This window comes from Alexandromys fortis, unplaced genomic scaffold (assembly GCF_014885135.2).
Source record: "Alexandromys fortis isolate MF-2015 unplaced genomic scaffold, M_Fortis_MF-2015_v1.1 scaffold_58, whole genome shotgun sequence".
In the NCBI taxonomy this organism is placed as follows: Eukaryota; Metazoa; Chordata; class Mammalia; order Rodentia; family Cricetidae; genus Alexandromys; species Alexandromys fortis.
The window spans coordinates 2,783,176-2,810,179 of NW_026067940.1; the positions used below are offsets into that span (position 1 = coordinate 2,783,176).

General features: G+C 50.9%; 1 protein-coding gene across 4 annotated transcripts; it reads right to left on the reverse strand.

The window, feature by feature from the left end:
* Positions 1–7,489: 7,489 nt before the first annotated feature.
* On the reverse strand, positions 7,490–25,028 carry Tmem9 (transmembrane protein 9). Of its 4 annotated transcripts, none has more exons than XM_050147796.1 (6): positions 24,992–25,028; positions 24,471–24,572; positions 23,410–23,501; positions 17,977–18,085; positions 15,214–15,345; positions 7,490–8,447 (listed from the first exon to the last, which is right to left on the reverse strand). In XM_050147796.1, the coding sequence occupies exons 2-6, from the start codon at positions 24,534–24,536 to the stop codon at positions 8,295–8,297; spliced, it is 552 nt and encodes a 183-aa protein (XP_050003753.1). In that variant the 5' UTR covers positions 24,537–24,572; positions 24,992–25,028; the 3' UTR covers positions 7,490–8,294. The 4 variants fall into 4 exon arrangements, with proteins under 4 accessions (XP_050003753.1, XP_050003751.1, XP_050003752.1 ...); XM_050147794.1 differs by having other exon boundaries at positions 24,462–24,572; positions 24,992–25,023; XM_050147795.1 differs by lacking the exon at positions 24,992–25,028 and adding an exon at positions 24,828–24,925 and having other exon boundaries at positions 24,462–24,572.
* Between the last annotated feature and the right edge of the window lie 1,976 nt (positions 25,029–27,004).

The window sequence follows — 27,004 nt, forward strand, 5'->3', positions numbered from 1 at the left end:
AAGTAGCCAGAGATGAAGGGGAATGTGTTCTTCCTGCGTACATGCTGAATGTGAATATAGCAAGCAGGCACTCTTGAGAGCCGCATCTTTGCCTGGTGCCTGCGGTGGAGCAGAGATGCAGCGGTTCAGGGCCCTGAACAGATAACACTCACCATGCAATATCTGTCTTTGGACAAAGGCACCCTGTATGTTAAACAACACCACACTGGCTCCTATCACCGAGAAGGGTGGCTGGACATCTACTTTGTGCTAGCAATTTATTTAATCCCTTCCCAGTTCCCTTTCGAGTGGCCTTTTACCCCCACTCTACCGCTCTAGTAAGCCTCAGTGTTAGAAGCTGCAAAATATTCCCCTCACATTCCCCCTGCAGCTAAATGCTAAACACCCATTTCCTTTTCACAGCCACGCTGGGCGACAGCAACGACTGACCCTGTTGACAGGTGCTAGGAGAGATGCTGAGAAGCAAAGGACCCCAGGCTGCACAGCTGCTGAGTGGTGAAGTTGGGATTGTAGTTTTCGCAAGTCTGTTCAAAAAGCCCCGCCCCCACCTGCTGCCCCGCACCTTCTGGGGCCAGTTTTCAAGTTCAAACCCAAGCCAAGTTTCTCTCCTCTCTTTCATCCTTCAAATTTTAGTTCTGTCCAAGAAAGCCTCTCCCAGGCGATCTCTACACAGAAGACCCATGACGATCTCCAGGGAATGCCAGGCAGGCATTAAACCAAATCCAGCAGGCTCTCTGGGGGGTAGGTCCATGGACAGACACCGGCTGGTGGCACTGTCCTTGGCAGCACAGCTCACCCCACCTTCCCTCCTGCCCCAAGAGGTGGGTGCTGCAACTCCACCAGCAGGTGTCCTGGCTCTAAGGCTCTATTTCTTCTCCTTTGGGTAGGCGAGCATTAAGGGAGCGACTAAGCTCTAAGTAAACACCAGCCTCCCTCCTCCAACTCTATTTCAGGACGAAACACACCCCGTTATCAGCTACTTGCCTGGGGTTTGATCCTCGCACACTGCTGTCCCTGGCCAGGGGTTCCCGGGACTCCAGGTGGCTGAAGGAACTCCAAGCTGCCTGTGTGCCTCTCTGCATCTCCCTTGGCCTCTGGCCCAGCTGCACTGCCACCGCGCTAGGAACAAGGTACACTTCACCTGATGAAGCTTCAGTGTGTGCGACACACCCATAAAGGGAGGGGGAGAAGAGGGGGCTCCTAAGTAGGGGGATGGGCCACTCCTGGCCTGCTGTGATTGGCTGTCCTGAGCCTGGGGGAGAGACTGGGCCAGAGACTAGGAAGAGCTCTGTGTAGTCCTCCCAGCAACTGCCTGTCTGAGGGACAAGGGGACACCACAAGTGTGGCTCAGAGGTCAGGTTTAGGAAGAACACTGCAAGCATGCAGAGGGAACACACACAGGGTCTTGGGGCGGGAGGGGGGATGTACCTTTGCCTAATGGAGATGATTCTCTAGTGGTTTCCAAGGCGTCTGCTAAGATTGGGCTCTTTGATGAGTGTCAGACCCTTCTGGGCTGATTTGAGGCTTATAGACTGCCTTGGCTCTCCAGGATGGTCCCAAGGCTAGCGGGATTGGGGGTGACTTTGGCTTTGCATGGCTAGAAAGGTCTGCAGAGTGCAGAGAGGGTGGTCATCTGTAGAACAATCCAAAGCCGGTGCAGCAGAGCCCATGAAGTTTACCTGGACTCTGTCCTCGGGACTCCTTCAGGGAAGTGTCCCAAAGAAAAGAAGTTTGTCTGTGGACACACATGTGGCCCAGATCTGGCTCAGGAAGGCAGCAGAGCCAGAGAGGAGGTTTAGGCTAGAATCTGGGGGACCCCTGTTTCTGCAGTAGCCACCTCACCCTCGCGCCATGCTTTTTTCTCTAAGATGGGAGCCTAGGCAGGGGCTGCAGAGCCAGCAAGGACCCTTCCCAGCAGGAAGTTCATGGGAACCCTTCTTCCCACTGCACAGACATATGTTGAGAACAGATGACAAGCACACCCACTACGTCCTGGGGCTGTTGCATGTGTATGTTCATGTACACATGTGTGTAGGTGTATACAATACTCGTTTTCCTCCTATAGTACCCAGTGAAATGACACTACCAGTTTTTAGTTGAAGAGGGGAAGGCTGCTTGACCTGCCTGATGGAGGAAGGACATTGGTTAATTATAATAAAGAAACTGCCTTGGCCCATTTTATTGGTTAGAACATAGGTGGGTGGAGTAAACAGAAGAGAATGCTGGGAGAAAGAAGCTTAGTCAAGGAGTCGCCATGGTTCTCCCACGCCGGACAGACGCAGGTTAAGATCTTCTCTGGTAAGCCACCTCGTGGGCTACACAGAATATTAGAAATGGGTTAGAACAATATGTAAAAGCTGGCCAATAAGAGGCTACAGATAACGGGCCAGGCAGTGTTTAAAAAATACAGTTTCCGTGTAATTATTTCGGGGCATATCCTAGACATGCGGGCGGCCGGGTGCCGGGGACGCAGCCCTGCCGCTCCTAATTCTACACCTGCCCAAGACTGCTAGGAAGAGTCCAGCTGGGCTTTGGAGCCTGGCTCTGCATCCTTGCCTGCAGCCATCATTCCACAGTGCCCAGTGATGCTGGGGAAGGTCTAGGGTCTAGTGTAAGTCCACCCAGGCCTAGTCTGAGCATCCCTTGGACCACACTAGAAGTCCAACATTGGGAAACCCATCTGCTGGTCCTTTTCATCCCACATTTCCTGAATTAGGAGACAGAAACCTAAAGAACGCCCATCACTGACGAGCGCCAGCTCTAAAGGGACCAGATGTCAACAGTTTCAAACTTGAGTTGTTAACAAAGGCTGCTTCCACCCTGTCTGATGTTCATTCCCAGCATCCTTTGTGTCACGAGCCTAATACCAACTATGACATACGCTCACTCCCATGCTCCTACCAACCTGCTCTCAATAGCAATATCTATAGAGCTATCAAGTGTGCACACTAATTATGTCTTTGGAATACTCAATAAAATGTGTAAACAGTTGAGGAAGATGCATGGCTTGTCTCAAATCACCTCCCTCCTGTAAACTGACCTTTCGGGGAAACCACAGGCGAATTTAGTAGGCTCTGGAGTCATCTAGAAAAATGGGGGTCAGTGAGGAGGTTAGGTTGTCCTTGCCTGAGGCCACACAGTGAGTAACAGCAGCAGAGCAGGACCAGAGTCAACCTGTGCCCCCGCAGGCAGTTAGCTATCAGAGGATCTTAGCACCCTTGGGCCTGCCTGACCCCAGATTTTATGTCTGTGAGAGGGTATGAGCCCTGGGGAACGGTGAATCGAGCCTCATCGGGGGTGGTCTAAGCTAGCTGAAGGTTAGTAGAGATGGCCTGATGACCAGGAGCTTCTGAGAACACTGTCAGGAGGTCATGTTGAGCAGGCATTGCAGTGATGTGAGCCATAGCCATCCACACTCACTGGGTGCCTATCCAGAAGGCTTGGTCTCAGGGTCTTTGCACCAACAACCGAGTTCTTACTACCAGAGTGAGTGTAGTTGAGATTCTCACCTCAGTGAAGAAAGTAAGGCAGGAAGAGTTTTGTGATTTTTTTTTTTTTCGTTTTTAAAGATTTGCTCCAGGACAGAAAGTCCTAAAATGGTATGTTCTATAAAATAACAATAAAATATATTAAATTTCTACTATTCATTATCCATAATATCAACTATTTGTGGGTATCCATGGGACCCAACGTGATGCTTTTTATAATAATTTCATGCATATACACATAGATTAGTATGTGTAGAGTTTTTAAAGTTTCATTTATGTATGTATATATGTATATATGTATATTTGGCAGAGGGGGCACTAGATAGGCCCTACAGAGACACTTACCTGTGGGTGTATGTACATGTGTAGGCATATGTGTGCCATGGAACACGTATGGAGGACAAAGGGCAACTTGTGGAAGTAAGTTCTCTCCCTTCACTATGTGGGACTTGGGGGTTGAACTCGGGTCATCAGGCTTGGCAACAAGGAAGGAGCCACCTCACTGGTCCAACACGTAGACTTTTAAACTCAGTTCCACGCTGCTTGTTTAGTGAACAGCCATTGGCCTGTGTTTATGCTCTAATCTCATCCAGTGCTTTACAAAGGAAGGGATGATCTCCTAGGGAGACTTCTGCCCGGCTCATCTGACAGCGCCAACCTTTGATAGGCCCTGATCATAGGTTGGCCCCTGTGGCACTAGCCACAGACATGGGGACTGGCTTCAAGGGATGGAGGACTGCCCATGGGTTCCACTGGGGCTCACTGCCCACTCTGCCTACTGACTCCCAGAGCTTTGGCAGCAAGCTCCGGTTTGGGGGGGTTCTTCTATCCCATCGGTCACCCCTTCCAGCTCAGCTCCCCCAGCCCTGTAAAATAGGACTAGTGAGTTGGGAGCTGATGGGAAGCTCGTGTCAGCTCTTGTCCAGGCCTCCTAGTAGAATAAGAGGGCAGCTCAGGATGGGTGCCCTGCTGGGACCCAAGTTCTGACACCCATAGGAAAATGTCTTTCTGTAGGGCCTACCTTAGTGCCCCCTCTGCCAAGGACTCGCACGGGACCCAACCCAGTAGCTCATGTCAACTGTTCTGGATCAGAGGCCAGAGGGACAGGCAGACAGTGGCCTCTATAAGGAACTCAGGTACCTAACCTGTCACCCTGGGAGTTTTGAAGCAGGAAAGTAATGTGATTGGATTACGAACAAACTCTCTGGTGATTTCTAACAGGGATGATCAGGGAATGAGATGAGCTTGACCCAGGGCAGGGATAGGGGTGGGGCAGACGCTAGAAGCATTTGGAGGTTTGGGTTGTTTGGATACCAGGGCTTCATTAAGAACTGTCAACCCCTAGGTTTCTGGCTTGGTGGATAGTGGCACCACCGGTTAAGATAAAGAAAGGGAAGAAGTCTATTTGGGACAAAGGTAAGTTTGGTCACAAGCATGCTGGTTTTGAACAGGCACTGCGGGGCCTGGAGGGCTGTTCTATCTGATAGCCAGAAAGACAAGCCAGGAGCCTGGGGCCAGGCAGATGTCAGGGTCAGATTCTGTGACAAACACAGGTGACTCTAAGTAAAGAAACTTCTGAGCAGAGGACTTCTGACCTAAACTGTAGATGGAGCCAAGATGGCTGAGGACAGAGGTCTGGGATATAGCAATACTGAGGAAGACATGAAGGAACAGAGAGAGGAGGCATAAGGGCACCGTCACTGAAGCCAGGCAGAGAACTCTGTGAAGGAGAGAGATCAGGGTGTCAGAGGGAGTAGATGGGAACAGGCAGGCTTTGAGCAGGACATCTGCAGCTGGCGACTGCACAGCCACCTGAGTCCACTGGGAACTGTTTCAGGGGGAGGCTGAGGTCAGCCTCCAGCAGGCACAGAGTGGGCGGCCGGAGAGGGACGATAGCAGGCAGTTACAGGGCGGGGACTCCACTATGGCCATAGCTGGGCCTGGATCCTATGAAAGGGGCGGGAGAGAGGGTAGGATAAAGAGACAGTGAGGGTCCAGGAACCACTATGGGAAGGGTGGGCTGGCTTTGAGCTGACCATGGCTAAGTGGCCTTAAGCCAGGATGAATGGCTCTGCAGGAGATGCGATGAACCTGAAATCGTCCCGTTCAGTCTCCTACAACAAAGCACTAAGTAACTCAGGAAGGGATCAGAGCAGTTAGGCTGGACTAGGTTGGTTTTGCTGGCAGGAGTGTGAGTGAGGGATGATGCCAGGAAACAGGAGAGCAAGCAACGTCAATGTGCTGGTCATGGGAGGAAGGCAGTGCTAGGCCACAGGAAGCCACTAGCCTCTCTCCGCCTCCCTTCCCTTTGTCAGCGGATAGCCGGTTAAGGCTCCAGTCTCCAAGGTGGAACCGGTCCAGCTGGTCTTCCAGGTGGGACCAAGGCACTGCACAGCGGCATGCTGGTGGGTTTGATGAGACCATTTCTGAATAGGACATTAAAGCTGCGCTCACTTCCCATCATACGAGATACAGTGGAGAATGCTATTTCAGGTCCTTTCCCATCTTGGTTACACAATCTCTCCTCTGGAGGCAGGGGGTTGCCGCCAATGAGAGGCACTCTGGAATCCATGTCTGCAAATCAGCTTTGTGTTTAAATGTGAAATTCTGATACAGTTAGATGTTTGGTTACATTGAAACCTTATTCAGTGGACACGTTTCTAATCTTATAAATTTTCCTATATTGGACTTAAGCTGAGGCTGATTTCTGGCTAGCATCAGGAGTTTGCTTCACACCAAACCCCTAAAACCACCGGAGTCTGGGCAGATGTCTGCAAGCTTTACCGAGGACTCACAGACAGCGCTCACGGCCTCTCCCCGGCAGAGGGGCTGCAAAGGGGAGGTCTAGCAATTCCAGACTCCAGATGAGTTACTGGCAAATAAATGCAGCCATCGGCTTCTTTTATGAAATAAGCATATCACGTTCTGAAGATTCCTAATCAGCGATGAGCCCTAGGAGGGGCTAATGAGCAGAGGGATGTAATCCGCATTGGGCCTGAGCCAGTCCTGTGTTCACGATCATGTCCCTCCTGTCAGCCCCGTGTAGGACTCCATGCCAGTTAAGGGTGCCTGCTCGGGATCCCATAATCAGCTCACTGATTCCATATCCACTCTCTGTACCTTCTAGATGCCCCATCCGCATGCCCCATCCCTTCCCAGCCCTGAGGACTCAGCACGAAACTTCAGTGGTCTTTGCAAACTGAAGCTCTCAACTTACGCTGAGCTCGTCTTCAGCCCTCTGTCAGAACCAAAGGATTCATAGACATCTCCATGTGTAGGGACAACCCTGAAGGTCAGCAGCTCCAATCCAAAAGACTGCTCCTTACAGGTTCTGCTTTGGGCTTGTGTCTTTGACTCCTCCCACCATGCCCATTCGGGGCTGGGCTGACCCAGCAATGGGCTCTACTGAGTGACCACTCTGGAAGCCGCTGACTCTTTCAGCAAGGGCACACTTTTCTTAAATTTTTTTGTTGGTTTTTTTTTTTTTTTTTTTTTTTTTTTTTTTTTTTTTTGAGACAGAGTTTCTCTGTGTAGCTTTGGAGCCTGTCCTGGAACTAGCTCTTACAGACCAGGCTGGCCGCGAACTCAGAGATCCGCCTGCCTCTGCCTCCTGAGTGCTGGGATTAAAGGCGTGCACCACCAATGCCCAGCAGGCACATTTTTCTTGACCACCCTCTTAGTCCTTCCCCTATCTGGGTTTCGCTTGAGGACATTTTGCAAGGAACACCATTCAGTGTACCGGTAGGGTAAGAGTGTCGTCAGGCAGGTACTGTGATGTTTCAAAGGTGGAACAAACACAACTTCCAGGGGCCATGTCTCCTTGTGGGGCTCCTTGTGGTGTGCACACGTACAGCTAGAACCCTAGAAGGTGACAGAGTCTACCCTGCCTCTGCCTGAACCCGCCTACACAATGCTCTGTCCCCTATATGGGACAGCACACCTAGCCGGATCACTTGCAACATACATTCTACGACTCCTCATCTCCTTTGAAATCTAGAGTATTTGAGAAATAAAACAATTTAATGGCTTCCTTGATTTACAGACAACAGAAAGACAAACATTTCTCTCCATGCATGGTACAATGAAATCCAGAGACAAGAGGCCATCCCAGGACAGGAGCCATGGTATTCCAGTCCCCTTCTGCTCAGCTCCCTGTCATGTGGTTCAACTTGATGGCTCAGCAGCCGCAGTCACTGGGAAGAGATGGGAGGCTGCATGGCCTCCTGAGACGTGAGGAAGGTGACAGTTGCTGAGTATGCTGCCATGCCTGGGCACTGCCATGCATTGGTGGACCAGGAGCCAAGGAGAGGGAAGGAGGCTTCCAGGTGGGTTCTCAGTGGCACCAGAACAGTTCCTGAGGCTGGGTCCAGGCCAAGTAGGAGCTAAAGTACTGGCACCAGAGGAAGTGGGAATGAGGACCACAGCACCCTGGGTATCCAGAGTTCTTAATGACACAGTTCTATCTCCCAAAGGGCAGAAAGATTCCCCGAGATGAGGAGCTGGGAGGATCGGAGAAGATAGGACAAGGAGGGATGAATTCTCCCCAGTCTCGTGGCGATGTCATACGTCTCTGTTCCGTCTGCCTTGCCTTCCCACCCCTCCACCCCAGAGACCAGAGACCCAGCCACACTCCCTAGTCATAACAGTCGAGTGTACTGCTGGAGAGGGAGAAGGACAGGTGCCAGGGGCTTTTGAAGGGAAGACCCAGGGAGAGTGGAATGAAGGAAGGGAACTGGTCACTTGCTCTGTCCAGCCCCAGAAGCTGGCAGCCATGACCTGGCTCCCTGATACAAACATGCCGGTCATCTAACTGAGCATCTTGTGCCGGTCGAAGACTGTCTTCCTCTGCTCCTGCACCTGCAGCTTCCATCGCTGCTGAGCGCCTTCCACTCGCTCCAGGACAGTGTTTGCTCGGGGTCCTGCAATGGATGCAGCTGCTGCTGCCATGGAGCGTGCATCCTGCAGCGGGAAGAGAAAGGAAGAGTGATCTGGCATGAGGAGGGATGGGTCCGAGCCCTGGATCTTTAAAGGCTGGGATAGAACCAAGTGCCCCATGAGCACCTCTAAAGTCTGAATTCCACAAGTGCTGTGGGCTTCACGAGGGCCATCCCTTGTCATTTGTAGACCTTAACAGTGCGTGTGTGACCAGAAAAGCTTTAGTGTCTTCAAGAATCAGAAGGAACATTTTCTGGGGCTCTAGCTGTCCCAGTAGGGCTGGCTCAAGTCTAGGTCCCATCTTAACCCAGTAGGCTCACTCCAAAGTCTCAGAAGTACTTGGTATTGGTTACAAGACCTCACTTATACAGGCCAAGGCTTCAGTGCTATGTGCCCAAATGCACGGGGCTGGTAGACTAGGCTATGTAACTCCCCTACCTGTCCTACTGTCTAGGGAACACGGGAAGGCCAGGGACCAGGGCCTGGCTATCCTAAGACGGCTCCCTCTTTTCCAGGAAGGGGGGGGCTCGTTAAGGAGACAGCACAGATCGCAGCTGCAGGATCTCTTGGAGAGAATAGTTGGATGGATGGATGGATGGATGGATGGATGGACGGACACAAAAACACACACATACACACATGCACATACACACACACATACACCTAGCTCCTCCTGGGAAAGAGAAGATGGGCCAACATTCAAAGCCTGGTAGGGGTGGGAATTTGGGGCTGAAGACCAGTGTTCCAATGCTAGGGCTGTTGTGATCATGGCCTGCTTGGCAGCCCCGCTCCTCCTTAGCCTGTCTCCCTGTTCCCCTTCCCCTTTGCTCCCAGACCCACTTCACTGCTGTCGTCAACCTTCCCATAATTACTACTCCTCTGCCTCTGAAGCTCCAGAGCCCATGCATTTCCTGCAGGACCCGAAGCTGATCTTTGGGGGAGAATTAGAGCCGAGGGCCAGGCCCACAGCCCGTGGGGATTTCCTCTTTAGCTCTCCCCGCCTCTCATCTCCTGCCACATATCTCTTAAAGGATTAGTGCACCCCTCTAAGCCCAGAGCCGCCCAGTAAATGCAACTTTGCTTCTAATGCCCCAAGCTGGCATAGCTTCTGTCGCCATACGGCTGCCAGGCTGGAGAGCAGGGCGGAGCAGGAAGGCAGTGCAGAGGGAGAGGTGGCTGGCAAGGGGGCTGGAACCGTCTTATCCTTGAAGCACGCTGCTGGGCGATTTGTCTTGAGCTCACTTGTTTCTAAGTGACTTAGAGATAGTCCCCTGGGAGCCCCTGACCAAGACCCTGTGCGGGGTATCATTGGCAGGCCAGGTAAGGCCCAGACCTGTAATCCCAGTTACCTAGGAAGCAGAAGCAGGAGGCTAGCAAGTTTACGGCCAGTAGGGACAACTTAGTGAGATGCTGTCTCAGGATAACCCGTGTTTAAAGAACTAGGGATGGGTCTGGGTAGTAAATAAAGCACTTGCTGAGCATCTGTGAGGTTGCAGGTACAATTTCTAGCAACACACCAAACCAAAAAGCAAATCCAAACAAAACCCCTAGTCATGTTTCACAGACCCCTAATGTGCTTGAGTACCATACGTGACTAGTGGAGGTGCATGTCACAGGAGACCCATATGTCCAGTGAACTGGCAGGCACAGAAGGGGGCTCAAGGGGCCTTCTCTCTGGGAGTTCAGCACAGGGGTGTTGACTTAAACAAACTTGGCTTGGACCCCTACCAGACACATAACCTTAGGTGAGTCACCTCTCAGAGCCAATCTATATACAAGATGGCTGTCGCAGTCACACAATGAATGCAGAAACTTGGTCAGCATCTGGAGAGAGTAAACATTCCAGGTCAGTGCGAGAGTCTCAAACGCTGGTTCAGGGATCCACCAGCATTCGAGGGGACCTGACAGCAAAGGGGGCAGGGAAAGGGGTTAAAGCAGGCAGACGACTGTCAGCCGGGCTGCTTCTGAAGAGTCACCATGGCTAACTTCAGACTCTGCTCCTCTCCAGGTTGCCTGCACTGCCTGAGTGGCCGTAGGAACACAGCTTGGCTCGGAATAGTCTTAGCACGGATGTGGGGTTGGGGTGGGCACTGAGGGACGAGCAGTCTAGGAAACAGCTGGCCTACCAGGACCCCAAGCCAGCACTAGGGGCCTGAGGGGCTGTTTCCCTCCCAGTCCTACTCTTGTTCATTCTAGGACCAGCATTGCTCTGGAGGCCTCTGGCAATTGAGTCCCGGGATGTGAAGCTGGGAGGGCAGGACTATGGGCATCTGGGGCAGAGCGGAGTGGGTGGGAGGCAGTAGCGCCGCTCTTGGTTTGTCTGAGGAAATGGGAGCCAGGGGAGAGCCAGAGCAGGGTATGGAGGGAGCGTGTTACACGCCTCACCGTGGCTTTACCACAGCTCCACTTGTGAGTGTGCATACGAAGTCTTAGCCAACAATTCCCAAGTGGCAGAAAACTGCTATTGAGAGGCTCCATGTCCCCATGGCGAATAATCTGATCAAAAGATATTAGAGCATCCACATCTGTTCCCAAGAAGACCCACGGAGGGCCTCACCCCTGCCTGTTCAGCAGTAGAGTTGGCAGGTGGGTGGGAGTAGGTGGGTGGGGGGCAAGGCAAGGAAGACATCCCCTCTAATCTTTCTCCCTGCAGGGCTGGGTCTGAGGACTGCAGGGAGGCAGGGGACAGTTACAGGCAGGTGGATGGAGCCCCTTCCACAGTGGTACATGGATAGGAATGATTCCCTAAAGGTCCCCAGGTAACCAGACCAACAAGACCCTGACAAGCATAGGCCACCATATACCAGGATCTTTCCCAGGCACTTCACAGGGCTCACTCCTAGGCTCACCTGCCGGCAAACAGTTAATGCCACCTCCATCTTACACACAAAGCAACTGAGACTCTGAAGAACCTTGCCACCCGAGGTCGCATGATTGCATGGGACCCTGTTTCAACTTGCACACATATCTGTATTATCCCCGTATTTACTGTCTTAGGACTCAGTAGCGTCTGTCCTAGGCTGGCTTTCCCCAAGCAGAAATCATATGGACAACCAAAGGACCAGGCACAACTCAGCCCGAGTCAGCTCAGAGACTCATGGCTGCAAGTGACGGGGTGAGAGTGTTCCAGGGCCTGATCCCAGCACTGACACCGAGGTAAGAGCTACTGTGTCTACCTAGGTTTAGGAAACTACTCCCTGAGATCTGTAGCAAGGACAGGGAGTGGCAGAGCCGGGACCCCACTAGGACTACCCAACCACAAGACGTTCTAGAAGAGTCCACTGAATGGCACACCTTCCTAGTCTGTTATCAGAGGGAGGAACCATCTGAGCAGCCTGCACCAGTGTCTTCTAGACCCCGGGAGGGCCCAGGGTTCTCAGCTCCCACTGCACAACCATCCACGAACAGGAAGACGGGCCATTCTTCGGAAGCCCTGGCTTCCCTTTGTCTAGACCTCCACACCCTTAGTTCCCACCATCCTTGTTTTTCTGGCTTCCACGTACACCCCCTCCCACAGATCTTAGAACTGACTCAATCCACGGCCCCCACTGGGGTGAGAACTTTGAAGACCCTGTCAGAGCTCAGGGGAGAATGGGGAGACAGCTAGCGCCTCAGAGAAACCCTTCCTTCTCTCTCTTCAAAGGGGCCTTCTGTACATCTAAAACAGCTCTGTTGCCGTTTCTGTCCCCACAAACATACTGGCTTCCTCCTTTCAAAGGGCGTCTGAGCCCAGGGATTAGGCCTAATGCCGCTGGAATCCAGGGAGGCAGCACCCAGCAGCCAGGCCCACTGAGGCTCCGCCAGCGCTTTCAAAGGGAGCACAGCAGGCTTTTATCTCCTGCGGACCGAGGTGCCCCGTGGGGGGGACGCCTCCCTTTCTTTGCCAGGCTTCCAGCTCCTACCTACAATCAGTGGGGGTGATGGAGCCAAGGAGCCCCCAATCTTGACAAACACTCTGGCTATCAAATCTCACCTCTGCCTGGGCCCCAGGCTCCTGGGAGAGGGGAAGGGAAGTCCCCGAGGCCAGGACACTGTTCTCTCCAAAGCCACTGGCTGTATAAGCTCGTGTGACCTTTCAAGGAACCCCCAGGGCTCACTTCAATTTTCTCTTTTTTCTACTTTTTCTTTCTCTGGATCAGGAAAGGCCTTCTCCTTAAGGAAACACTGTCTGGGCCAGGAATCAGCCCAGAGTCATGGCTGTAGTCGCTCAGAAGGACCTGGCTCTGTAGTCCCTCAGAAGGTGACCATGGGGACCTTCCTCATGTGCACTGACTGCGGAGACAATAGACTGTCCCTCACCATCCCCGCCCAGGCACCCATGGCCATTTCCAGCTCAGGGCCCACCACCCTCCCTGACAAGGCGTAGTACTCCCCCTCTCCCATCAGTCTTCTGAGTTGTAGGAAAAGCCCCACTCTGCTGGAAGCCTTCCCTCCTAACAGGGACCTCTTTTTACTAAAGATGGCCTCTTTTGCTAAACCTTAAAGAGGATTTTTCCCAAAGTACCTAGTTTCACCAAAGACTGCCATCCCACAAGATCATCTTAACTGCCTGCCTTTGTGGCCCTGGCCCAGCCAACTGGTTTTGGCTATCTTGGGGCTGAAGCCGGTGGACAGGCTAAAAGTCTTAGTACATGTCAGCACAGTACCACCTGCAGGATTTCAGAACACAGCAGGAGAGGATGGGAGCTGCTGAGCCATAGGCACCTGGGCCTGGACACTATGCGGATGACAGGAAGGCAGGGGATGACATGTAATAAGAACACTGTATTTCCTGGCCCACTTTGAGGGTGCTCATCCTGAAACTGATCCTGCACACCCATCCCACCCCAACCCCCATGAGTTGGACCAACGAGAGCAAGTTGACTTCAGGTCAGAGTGGCCAAGAAATGAAATACAATGTTCTATGACCCTTAGAAGCCTTGGGTGGGAGACGAGGGGTGTCCTCCTGCCTGTGCTCTACAGGTGGGAAATGAGTTCGTAAACTCTGCCTTCAGTCTGCAGCGACAGTTCTCTGCAGCCCCTTATGGCTAGGTAGCAATCCTCCTTAGAGATTTCTTCCCACCAGGTACTGTGATTCAGGTCCTGTTCCTGGGACCTGACCACATCCTCAGGGCTCTCCACAGACAGGCTCCAAGGGAGGAGCACCTAGGTCTCTTGGACGAGGGGAAGCCTAGGCTCAGACGCAGAGACGGCAAACTACCCTTCCCTGGCTCCATATCTAGGATGGCAGGAGACACAGCAAGGCCATGCCCAAGAGCCACACATTCCTAGGGAATCATGGCGCAAGCTGTGTAATCATCGGCTGCATCTCTCAATTATTCCCCGGCCAGGACTGCAATTACCACATTACCCCTAATCGCCCCATGTTTATTAGTGATGCTCTCTCCTATCAGAGCTGCTATTACTCTACATTAATAACTGGGTAGGCAAGCAAGCTTTCCTCCCAAGCACAGACCACCCAACTGTCAGGGCCACCACCTCCCAAGCCCCACCACCTCCCTAGCCCCACCTCCAGGGAGGTGAGACTTCTCACCTCTGCTCCACCTTTGGTCAAATCCATGCCAGTAGGAGGCTGGTGGGAGTGGCAAGCTCCCAGTGCCTACTTACTGTCCTCATCCTCATCCTCGTGGTCTGGTCTGGTCCAAACCCTACCACCTGGGAAGCTGCACACAGACCCATAGTCTCAGGGTCCGCACTCTGGATTTGAACTTGCCTTTTCTTGTCTCCAATCCAGAACTTTAAAATCTCTAAAACTGCAGTTGCCTAGTGCAGCTTGGCCTAGGCCTGGTCACCTCTCCTGATCCACAACGCATTAAAGGGAGTGCTTCTCTCTCTCACTCAACTGTGTAAGGGCCGGCATGGTCCTGTTAAATCGCCCACTCTGATCTGCAGGCTCTGCCATTCCCTGGGCGAGCTCTTCTCTGCAAGCATCTGAAGGCAGCAGGCACATTCTGCCTTTTCTTTCTTCTTCAAGCTAGCCAGTCACCTTCCAGTTTCTGTGAGGAACTCTCCCAGGTGTCAGCTGACATGGCTGAGGCACGTTCCCACTGTGTGCTCATTGGGACGCGTCTAGGTTCCTGTACCAAATCCCCACTCTCAGACAGGGTGTAGTATCTTCCAGCAAGGAGGCCTCAGGGGCAGAGCGCAAGGAAACTTTCCCTCGGGTATATAGGCAACCTGGTGCAGTGGTCCCCGTTTCCTTACCATGGAAAGGCAAAACCCTTTACTACCCTCTATTCTGGCATTTACGGCCTTCGTTAATCTGGCTGGACTTCCTGGCCAGTTCTGCTTGCCATCACTCCAGAAATCCAAATTCTGCATTTGTACCCGGAGGTGCTGGAGTATCACCCACATGGCCCCTCTAGCTTCTGAGATGCTGCCTCTGCCTTCAGCCCTCAGGGCCAAGCTTTGAAGTGAGCAAGCACTTGACAGATGTTTGTAGAATCCCTGAACAAAAGAATAAACCTACCGCCTCCAAGTCCCCATATACTTGTCACCGATTGGAGTAGGCAGCATAGCACATGTACCTACATGCCACAGGCCCCGGGTGGACCACCCTCTTCGCCCCAGCCTAGTGACACCATGCACTGACCAGGTGCCGGGGAAGTTGAGGGCACCACCTATGTCCCTACGGGAAGGGCAAAGGGCGATTTGCTGTTGTATCTGGGTGAAGCATGGGAAAATAGACGGGGAAAAGCAACCGAAGATGACAGGGGCGGGGAGGAGGGGTACCCCTACTTTAAGGCTTAGCCTAGCAACCTACATGGTGGGAGCCCAGGGCCATGGTTACCTCATTTTCCTCTTCATTGTGCAGCTGCTCAGTGTAAGCATCTGGCTTTCGAATCAAGGGGTCCACCAGCATCAGGAAGGCCATGTAGAGTAAGAGCGCCCCCACCACAGACAGGTAGATGACAATGATGACCTAAAAGAGAGACCAGCCTTACTCTGTGATCCAGCATCCGATCAGGACCCCGTATCTAGTCTTTTATCCACGTTGGCTGTGGGTGGCACTGGTACTACGAAGTGATATGGGGTTGGAAGGAAGGAGAAACGGCCCACGCCACAGGCTCCATGCTAGCCCAAGACTGTTCTATGACAAGGAACATTCCAGCAGGTACCACGATGACAGGACTGCTGCTGGACACCAAGAAGCTCCAAGTGAGAAGCAAGGGTCAGTTGGCTCTACGAGAGTCTATATAAAGGGGTAGACTCACGAGAAGCTAGAGCAAGGATCTCAGGCTGGGCAAGACAGGAATGGGGCAGCCTGTGTCCTGAGAGGGTGCTGGTCCATGCATAGAGCATCATGATGCAGGGATGGGAGGACAGCAAGAGGCTGCATCCTGAGGGCCAAGGGTGGGAAAGGCATCTTAAGGTGACGACTTCACCCACCTCCCACATATGGAGCCTCCTAAGCTAGAGTAACTCTGTCTTATGGAAAGGACAGATCCAGGCCAGCAAGATGGCTTAGCAGATAAAGGTGCCTGCCACCAAGCTGGGTGACTGAGTTTGATCTCTGGGACCTACGTGGTGAAAAGAACTGACTCTCATAAGTTGTTCTATGACCTCCAAATATGTTCTGTGATGTGTGTACCCAAAAACTTAATTTTGTTTGTTTTTGTTTTCTGAGAGAGTGTTTGTGTCTGTGTAGCTCTGGCTGTCCTGGAACTTACCCTGTAGACTAGGCTGGCCTAAAACTCACAGAGATCTACCTTCCTCTGCCTCCAGAGTGTTGGCATTGAAGGTGTGCGTCACTACCATCAGTCTTAAAGACTTAAAAATTGAATTAAAAAAATTAAAGGACAGATTCAATCGGACTAAGAATTCAGTGTGAAGTATGGGTATTTGATGCATTTTAGTGGGGCCCCTACATGACATCCAGCACTCATGCTCTCTAGTGAGTCACTAATCCCTCAGTTATCAGGACCACAGAAGCACCTTCACTCGGCCTGAATTGGCCCTGCGTGGCTGTGATCACCATATGGGAACAAGGCCAAAGAACTCACCCAGGACCACAAGTCAATGGTAGAGATGAAACTCGGACCTGGCTTTGCTGACTCCACCTCAAATGCCTTTTCTCCCTGCTAAAATGCCTAGTCATTGCTGGTTTCTGATCCCAGTGATGTCTCTCACTGAAAAAAAGGGGTTTGAAAACCAAGCAATCCACTATGGGGGCTGGGAAGATGGCTCAGTCAGTCAAGTGCTTGCTGCGTATGCTTGAGGATACGAGTTTAATTCCCAGAACTGGCATTTAAACAAACAAAACACCAGGTGTGATGGTGTGTGGTGCTGGGGAAGAGAGACAGGGCTTGCTGGCCAGTTCATCAGCTGAACCGGTAAGATCTGGGTTCTGTCTCAAAAGACAAGGCAGAAAGTCATTGAGGAAGACACCCAAAGTTTACCCCTGACCTCCACACGCATATGGATACACATAGAAAATAGCAAATCTTAGACTCTTTAGCTTCATTCTCAGCTTCATCAAAAGTCAAGGTCAACTGGATTCACTTTCTCCTGAACTGGGGCAGCAGTTGCTGTGTTCAGGCCTTTAACTGTTGCCTACACGCAAGATGGGGCAAGGAGAAGGCAGACGACGTATATGCTTGGGGCTCCTAGGTAGAGAGAAACGAGAGGGGTTGGGAGTTTGTGCTCATATGGTTCCACGCAGAAAGGAGGTGACACTGGGCTCTGAACTGGGCATCTAGATGGTCTCTAGAGGGTGGCACCTATAAAGGAAGTTCAGAACCAGGGAGCTGGCTCAGGTGAGGCTGTCCTAGACAGGAGGGTGAACCTGCACAGGCTAACAGGGCCAGGGGAAGGCAGACAGCCATTTGCTATGTAAATGGGGGTGGAGGGTTAGTATCGGGAGTTCCAGTCTAGAAAAGACAGGTAGGAGGGCAGTGTGAAGACTACCTTCCTTTTAAACGCTCACAAAAGCAAGAGCCCAAGGGAGGATTTGGTTTCTTTGAACTAATGAGTTATTTCTGATGCTATTTCTTGACTTGTCAGAGGACAAGCCTAAGAGGGCTGGCTTTGTGATCTCTAGACAAGGTCTGATGAGTCCTGCCTAGCGGCAGAAGGATGGACAAGGGCTTTGTACACCCTTCTTCAGTCCCTGACCGTGTCTATCACTTCTGTCTTCAATTTACCCAGATGTTTAACAAGGACGAGGTTCAGTAAAAATCAGAAGACTAGAGTGTGACGCCCAGTGCATCACCTGGTCACGGGGGCTATCTCTAGGAGGATGACGTCATCTTCAATCACCTGCAAGCTCCCTAGGAGTCCACTTCAACTCCCAGCACGGTGCATCAAACCCAGATAGCCAGGCACCCAGAGATGGACCAGCGTCCTCTCTCTAGAGGAAATATGGAGTCTCAAGCAGCTATGAGTTCTCATTTCTCACCACACAGGAGCCATTGCAGAGACGTCGGGAAGCCCATTCTCTCAGGCCCACCCAAAGGTGTAGGACTCGGACCCCACATCTGCATATTGGCTTTGGAATGTTAACAAAAGACATGGGACAGGGCACATGTATGCAGTCCCCAAACCCCGGCAGTACCTTGATGGTGGTGGTGCTCCGTTCCTCATACCTGCACTCGCAGAGCAGGCAGTAGGCTTCCACATCATGGCCAGGCACTGGCATGGGCTCCACCACATGCAGGCAGTTGCTGAAACACAAACAGACAGGGCTGCTGAAGGGTCTCACGCCTTGGGGTCCAGCAAGCAGGTGACAGGGTGCTGAAGAGGTAGAAAAGCCTGTAGGTAGGTTCTCCCAAGAAGGGTAGAACCTCTTTCCCAGCCAACTGCCTCCTTCCTGGCCACTGTCCAGCAAACCTCTGTGCTAGCACCATATACCTTGGTGTTCCTAAAGCCCCACACTCAGCTGCCTTCTCCTCTTGTGCTGGCTTCCCTGGAGGCTGCATCTGTTCCAGCAGGTTGCACTCAACTCATGGGTCTCCAATCTGAATCTCTGACCAGGGCTTCTATGCTATCATAACTGTACTCCTTAGGTCCACTGATAGCTGTGATCACCACCTGACTGCCCTAGAGGAACCATAAATGCACATCTGTGCACTCTGCCCCTGGTCCTCAGTCTTGCACACTGGCTATGGGACACACACTTCCGAGACAGGGATAGCAGACAAGAAACTTGCAGCACCTCTTCTGCCAGCCAAGTCAAACCTGGGAGTCCTTTGCGACAATACTTATTTTTCACCTTCAAAGCCACCACATACCCTTGATTTTCTTCCTAAAATGTCTAAAATCCATCTTCTCTGTTCCCTCCCACTGGCACACCTCAGCTGAAGCGCTCATGATCTTCCCCTGGCAAAGTCCAGCTCTTTGGCCCTGCCTAGAACTACCTTCCCATGGTGGCCAAGTAGTGTGAGAGGTCCTTCTGTCTATGTGTTGCTCTTATTGGTTAATGAATAAAGAACTGCTTTGAGCCTATGGCAGGGAAAAACAGAACTAGGCAGGGAAAACTAAACTGAATGCTGGGAGAAAGGAGGCAGAGTCAGAGAGAAGTGATGGAGCTGCAGAAGACAGGCACTGGGAACTTTAGCCAGTAAGCCACTGTCACGTGGCCATACACAGAATAATAGAAATGTGTTAAATTAATATGTAAGAGATTAGTCAATAAGAAGCTAGAGTTAATGGGTCAGGCAGTGATTTAATTAATACAGTTTCTGTGTGATTATCTCGGGTCTAAGCTAGCTGGGTGGCTGGGAACCAACAAGTAAGCTTCCTTCTCCAACAGCCAAGTGACAGTACTAAGTGACCATACCAAAATGGGTCTCCCGTCACATCATCCTCAGCTTAAAACCAACCAGTGCCTCCCTAGCTCATCCAAGGCCTAGGCAAACAAACTGTTCTATCAGGGATTTACAACCTCTCTCAGGCCCTACCCACAGCCCAATCTGCCACTCTCCCCACCCCACCTTAGAGCCAGGCTGACCTGTGACTGTTCTCAGAAGAGTCACACGAAGCATGGACTGTGAGGTCCATGCATATCCTTCTCCACACAGGGCTCAATAAGTGAGTGCCAAACCCATCACATGCTGAGGGTGAGCCCCTAGCACCCACTGTCACCAGCAGTGCTCCTGAGCAATGTAGGCAGGTTTTGCATTGAAATGAGGGAAACAATCCCAGGACAGCAAAGGTGGCAGCTCCACCATGCTTGTGAGGCTTTGGCCACCATCTGTGGTTGACTCAGTCTCAGCCGGCCTTGAGCCAGTCTGTGCAGTTGGGTCTCATTCCTAGACTTCCTGGGATCCACAGATTTCTAACCAAAAGACCCCAAAGGAAAACTACTATCACTGGGAAGAAAATAAGCTCCTCTGAGGTTCAAAGAGGTGAACCAGGTATCGTAGTATAGTTTGGCAGTTAATCCGCCTGCCACTGTGTGTCCCCTGTCCTTTCGTGTGAGACATTGGGGTTAAAACATGGAGACCCAAGTCACTTTAGAAAGATTCCTCTAGCACTAAGTTCTGCAGAAGTCATGCATGGCTTCCTGAATACAATCAGGCCTGATAGTCCAAGTTGTCAGTCAGGCCGGGTTTCTGGGAGGCACCAAGGGTATGCAAGACCGTTCACTGACACAAGAATGGAAAGTCTTTCAGAGTCTCTGCTTCTCCTCCAGTCCAGTATGCGGCCCCCATCAGTTCTCTAGACCTCCGAGGATCCTGGTTCCACCTCTGGGAAACAGCTCTAACACTCTGTCCCCTACAGCAGGAATAGGTGCCTCTTCGCTGTACTTCAGGGTACTACTTCTAGGCCCTGCATGTTGCTTTCTCTGGGCATCACCCGCAGACAGACAAGACCATTGGTCACTATGAGCCAGACTTGGTGGTGCACACCTGTAATCCCAGTGCTCAGAAATGAAGGCCAGGGCATCTTGAGTTTAAGGCTGTCCTGAGCTATGTGAGACTGTCTATAAAAACTAAAGCAAACAAACAAACACTAAACATTAATCTCTCATCATTCCTGCCCAGAGTGAATGTTGCCTTCCCTTCTCCAGCAAATTAAGCTTTTTGGGCCTTCCTTCCTGAGTTACACGGGACTCTGGGTCAGAAGGGCTACTACTCTATGGCTACCATGGGCTCTGTGAAAGCTCCTAGGAGTCCAAGGTCTTTTGCTCTTCAATTTGTGATCTTGGTACCCAGGAAAATAGGCTTCAGGAGGGTACGGGGAACAGTATAAGAAGGTGAAATATTTCTGTCCTTTCTGGTTCCCTAGAGAGTCACTGAAATCCTACATACTTTTTGTTTCCCTAAGAAAGACTTTCATTTACCTTCTGGTAAATGGGGCTGGGTAGGGAACACTGGGGGAAGAAAGGGAAAGAGGAAGACAAGCTGGGTGTAATTCTCCACTCTTCTACTTAGACTGTAATATCTTAACCTCTCTGGCCTCAGTTTCTTCATCGATCAGAGAAGCTAAGCTTGATTGGTGTCTTTCCAGCTGTGCCCTATTGGGTAGCACTAGAAATCCCACGTAGGAGGCAGGTGGAAGATAAGGAAGGGTTTGCAGAGCCTCTCTGTCAGTGCGGTTCTGATTTCACACCTCACAAAGCTTGTGTTTCCTGAACAGATCGTGTGTGTAGAAGGATCCTACTTTAACAAGCCAACCTTGGGACTTGTCGCTGCAACATTTAACAAAGCCAAGAGGGCCTTTTTACATGCCTCTGATTATAGACTTTCAACACTACATGGCATAATGCCAGCAACACAGGAATACACAGTTGTGACACTGGGTGCTGGCCTCAATCTAAACACCAGCAGGTAACCCATGAGACATAGGACCTGAAGACTCAAAGAGATCTCTAGTTCTAGCCCTACCACTAAGATGCCAGGAACAATGTCAATCCCCACTCCACCAAGGGACGCTGAGTTAATATGTGATTGCTCTCAGGCCCTAAAACCCTGGGGTCTCAGAGCCAAGCTTCAGCTTCTACCTAACATCCTAATATCTGTATGGAACTGCTCTTACCTAAGATCCCTTCACGGGAGACTGCTCAGCAGACAGCTCCGGAGTCTGCCCCTAAAGGGGAGGATAAACTATAGCTGGAAAGGTTTAGGCTGGACCCCATTCTCTGGGCAAGCAAGCTTGGGTTTCCAGGACACCTTAAAACCCCAAGACAGTGTTGTTAAAATTTGCAGTAGCAGAATTTGCATGCATGAGGGAAGTGGGGTCAGTGTAGTGTCTTTGCTGATGACAGGAAACCGTTGGGGCCCCTCCCAGACCGCCATTATTTTAGTAGTACCAGGTCAACAAAGCACAAAAAATTAGACTAGTGCTTCAAAAGGGGGCCACATTTTCCAGGGCTACAGCATACTTTTGACTAACTCTAGGAAGGGATGATATTATTATTATTATTATCATTATTTTATTATTATTAACATCAGCTAACATTTATATAGCACTTAGTATGTTCAGGTATCACTCTTAAGGGCTATATAAATTCACATAAACACACACTCTTCACACTCAAAGTATTACCACACTTTACTCAAGGAAATCAATATTTGGCTGGAGAGAGGGTTCAGTGGTTAAGAGCACTGCCTGCTCTTTTCTTCTAGAGAACCTGGGTTTGATTCCAGCACCACTAATCAAAACTTCCTATAAGGCTCCTTCCAAGGGATTGGATGCCCTCTTTTGGCCTTCACAGGAACTGCATGCACACAGTGACCAGACATACAAGTAGGCAAACACATCCACTCATATATAAACACATAATTAAATGAGAATTTAAAAAGTACATCAAAGCACAGTGGGGATTAAGCAACCTGAAACATGGTTAACAAGTGGCAAAGCTAGGCTGGGTCCAGAAAGGCAGAAGCACAGTCCGTCCATCCACATAGATGATGTCTCAGAGAATCCAGCTGCTTCTGTCTGGAAACTCTCAGGTGTGCTCTGGACAATGGCATCATGGGCACCTCAAGGACTCCAAGCAAAGTTACTCTTCTGACGGACACTACCATATTTGCTGAATCAAAATCCTGGCAGGATAGTGCCAGGACTGCGTATTTTTCTCAGGGCTCACCTAGCAATCCTTGATGTCCACGTAACGGCAGCCCCGACCCATTCAATGCCTACGCCTGGACCTTATCCCATGTGTGTCTGACGTCTTCAAGGATGACGCTTCCCACCCTAAAACTACCAGTACTGGGAATGCTTCCTTCACTCACACTGAGGTCTATTTCCCTGAAGCTTCCACCCACTGGCCTTCCCTCTACACTATGAGACCACCCCATCCTTCCGGTTCTAATCCTTCCCTCTACACTATGTATGCGACCATCCTAAGCCTTTCTGGTTCCAATCCTTACTTCTGCACTATGCGACCACCCCAAGCCTTCCCAGTTCCAACCCCAAACACCCCTTTCTTCCCGGCATGGCAGCTGTTTCCCTCTCTTGAACATCACTGAATGCCTAGGTCTCTCCCTTTTCAGGGAGATAACAGCTCCTCAAGCTATTCCTTCTAGAACACTGTATCTATACCTCCTTTCACTGGTTTTCTCTACCTGAATAAAGTTTTGGTTATTTGTGCTTTTTTTTTTTTAAGTAAAGGGCTAAGAAATGAATTCAAGACCACAGACACAAGGAACATAATGTAAGATCTTTGTTTGGACCTAAGTCTATGCCATGGCAAAATGAGAACAATAATCTACCCCACTCACCTTACAAGGTTGCTATCCAACTAGCACAGAATACGGGTAACAGCTTTGCGAAAGCCCCGAATGGTACATACTGCATGCCTCTGCCTCTCCCTCTACTGCCCTTCGTCATGCCCCAATTTAAAGGCTTAAAGCAAAACAACGAAATTCAATTCCCTTAACTGGAATTCAAGATACCCGGTTTTTGTTATCAAATAGTTAAGGACAAAATATGACTTGGTAGGCTCTCCACAGAAACGGGCAATTTATCTCTAGACTAGGAAGCCTAGAAAGCCCTGGCAATTCCAACCAGGCGATGGAGCCAGTCATTTGCAATGTCTTACCAGTCCTTCTGAGACACATTCTGGTTGTAAATGTGCCCACTGATGTTTCTATACGGTGGACAGATACATTTGCACCGGATATCTTCAGAGCTCTGGAATTTAAAAAAAGAAAGTAAAATAGCAGGAACGATGCCTGCCTGGGTTCAGATTCTAGCCATGCGAGCACATTTTCGTGTTGTGTCCTGTTCTGTGAGGTATGTATGCTTTTGAATTTTCCCATCCCCAGCTCACTGAGGACTGGATCTACAGGAAGGCTGTCCCATCACAGGGTCCTCAGGATAGGAACCTCTCTGGTAGCAAAAGAAACAGAAGCTGCCTGAGGCTGCCATTCAGAGAGTGGTGTGCTTGTGTGCAGGGCACACAGCAAGCCAAGGGCAGACTTCAACCCTGGGACCCACACTTGTGGATTTTCTGTCCGGTGGGGTGGGTGGCCAGATTTTCTCCCACTTCTGTCTTAACTCCCTGGGTTAGACTGGGGAACGGGTGAATAAAAAAGACGGGGTGTTACCGTGAGAAGGCCCCCTCCAGGAATTCCTTAAAGGAAAGAAGCAAGGCCTGCTGCCACTCACGCTCACTTCAGGGTCTTAGTGAGCCTCAGAATCTAAGCCACAGGGCCGCCATAGAGCATCTAACCCCTGCTGCTGGTCCCCTACCCCTAAGGAACGGGAGCAGTCTCAAGAGACCAGCACGAAGCTGGGTCAGGCTTAAAGCAAAAGCCTTTACACTCAGAGCATTTTACAACATTACGTGATTTGATTATCCCCAAACTGAGCGGCAGATTCGGCCACAGCTGTTTTTACTTAGAGCAAAGGAAGACATGGAGAACTTGGGAAACTTCTCTAAACAAACTTTCTTGCCGGTGGGGCATTCCGCGGAGGGCCAGTTTTGGTCTGAAACCTATGCAGTATGCCCCGAACCCTGTGCTCCCTACACCCTTAGGAAGGCCTGCAGCTCGCCCCAGGTAGGAGCTTTCAAGTACGGTCCTCGGGTGGGTGTGGGGCAAGGGTGGCGCTGCGGCCCGGGGCTAAAGCAACGAGATGCTGCTGGCTCACCTCCCTCACCTTGTTGGCTTGAGCTGGGGGTACCAACAAGCACCCCACCGCAGCCACCAGACACAGCAGCTTCATGCTTATCAGGCTTGTTGAGCCAGCAAGACTAGATGCCTGGGGGATTAAAAAGAAACATGGAGTCGGAAGAAGGGAAGGTGGTCACAAGACAGCCAGTACCCTCGGCCCCATTACAGTTCTGCTGGAATAGGAAAGGAGGCCGAATTCCAGGATTCCTGGGCCAGCTCTAAAGTCCAGCTCTCAGAAGCTTCCCGTGCGCTAGCAGAAGGAGTCTTCTGGGGTTACAGCTGCGCGGAGCCCCCATATCCAGTCACCAGGCCCCGCTCCGACCCTCGCCTCTCCTCCTCCCACCTCTCTGCCTCCACTGCCCCCGTAGCGACGATAGGGCCCAACGAGAAGCCCCGATTCAGACCGCCAAGGGCACCGCACACCCTGCCTAAGGATTTGGGGCGGCTGGGAACCCCCAGTGTCCCTGCGAACCCCCGCACCCCTCCCCCAATGCCCGGTCCACCAACCTGCACGCTCCGCCGCAGCCGCCACAGACCAGCAGGCCCCACCCCTCCAGTTTCTATTGGCTGTCAGAGCTGCCGCTCAGCGCAACCTCACTAGTCGCCAAGACAACAAGGCCCACCTTCGCCTGGTCCGGGAGGCTCCCACTCTAGGGAGAGGACGGCATTTCTCTACCAAGACCTAACAAGAAAAGGGACTGTCTACCTTTCCTACAGAGAACTGAGGATCTCTCCCGGCGGGTCCTGCCAACTCCTCTCAAAGCCTTTGTTCTTCCTAGTGCTATACTCTCTTCCTGTTTTAGCGAAAGCAACTTAGAAATGACAATAACGATTTAAAAACAAGATCAAGTACGATTGTGCTAATTCACAGTCTGAAAATATTTAAAGAGCGATATATATATATATATATATATATATATATATATATATATATATATATATATTTAAACAGGGAATTCAAGGGACAGTCCCTATTCCTGCACGCAAAGACAACCGGAGGAGAATAAAACAGGATTAGTAATAGGTATGGGGCTGGAGGGGGCTGCGCCTCATCATTCTACACTGCTTCTAAAGGCTTGGCAAACTGAGACAAAGTGCACGAGACCGGGGCTGGGAGGAGGGGTAGGTTACAGGCTGCAGAAGGACGGATATGAGCTTCTTACAAACTGTGAAGGGAAGTGGAATCGTCTGAGCCCAGGGCCACTACGGAGAGGACATCTGAGCTTTGGTCTGAGACGTTCATGGAACTCAGTACTTGTGTTACACCTACTCTTTCTGGTTACCAGTTTCTTTAGCTAAGAATCCCTTCAGCTTTGATGGACTGGGGTTCCCAGGGGGAGGAATAGTCATATGGACAAAGTGTAATTTAGTGTTAAAAACCACAGAAGAGTTTCCCTGGAGTGTTATTGGAGCACTATTGTGTCAGGTACTAGACACTGTGGCTGTTTAGGGGAGAGAGAAGGCACACCTTGACGCTGCTCTTGTAGAACTTGATATGTCTTACAAAGAAAACGGTCAACCAGCCGTTACAATTTAGGATAGTAAGAGCTTTGTTGAGAAAAGAATACAAAAGCTACTGGAAACTTAGACCAAGAGCCAGGGGAGCCCAGGCTGTTGGTGAAGCTTTGAAGGTGGCAAGGGGCTCTCTGAGCTGGCAGGGTGTGATAAGAATACCAGCACCGCTATCAAAGGTCCGTGGTGCTACTGCCAGGACCTGTGGCCGTGTTATCTTATCTAGCAAAAGGACTCTGCAGATGTGATACAAATTGAGGCCATTAGGATCCAGAGAGTATATTGAGAGAATATATTGGACTGTTCAGGCCAGTCCAATCTAATCAGGCCTTAAGAGAGGAGGTTTTTTTTTTTTTTTCTGACTGTGGTCAAGAAAAATGTGGCCATGTGTCTGATGGTCTGTTGCTGCCTTTGAAGGCAGAGAAAAGAGTTTCGAGAAAAGGGATGCGGGTGCCTTAGAAAAAGCAAAGAAATGGTCTTCTGTAGATGTCTAGAGGCTCCATAGATATATACACCTTGATTTTAGCTCACTGTCATACATGCCGGACTTAAGACCTACAGAGATGAACAACAGTTATGTTGGCATTTTGTTACCACAGCAACAGTAAAGGCAGAGGAGGGAAGGTGTAGGGTGGTGCACACAGGTGGAAATGCTTGCAGTAAGAAAGTAAGTGGCTCAGCACAGGTCTTCTCGCACCTGCTTATCCTAGCCACCTTGCATAAGTTTGCCAGTATGAGCTAGATTTGGAATCCATGCTAGAATAGCGGGTCTGTGTTTTTCCCACCCCTGCCCCTACTGTTGTGCTCCTAGGTAGGGACCTGATGGCTGTCATCGCCTCTGAACTGTGGGTCTCTCACCAGCATCAGCTATACGCCCTTACTTTCCCTCCTATACCCAGCCAAGCTTATCTGTCCAGTGCCCCATGGTCTCAGGCTCCAAGGAGATGATGACCTCCCGAAGATGACGTTGACAACCACACCTGAGCCACACCACAGGATCATCCAACA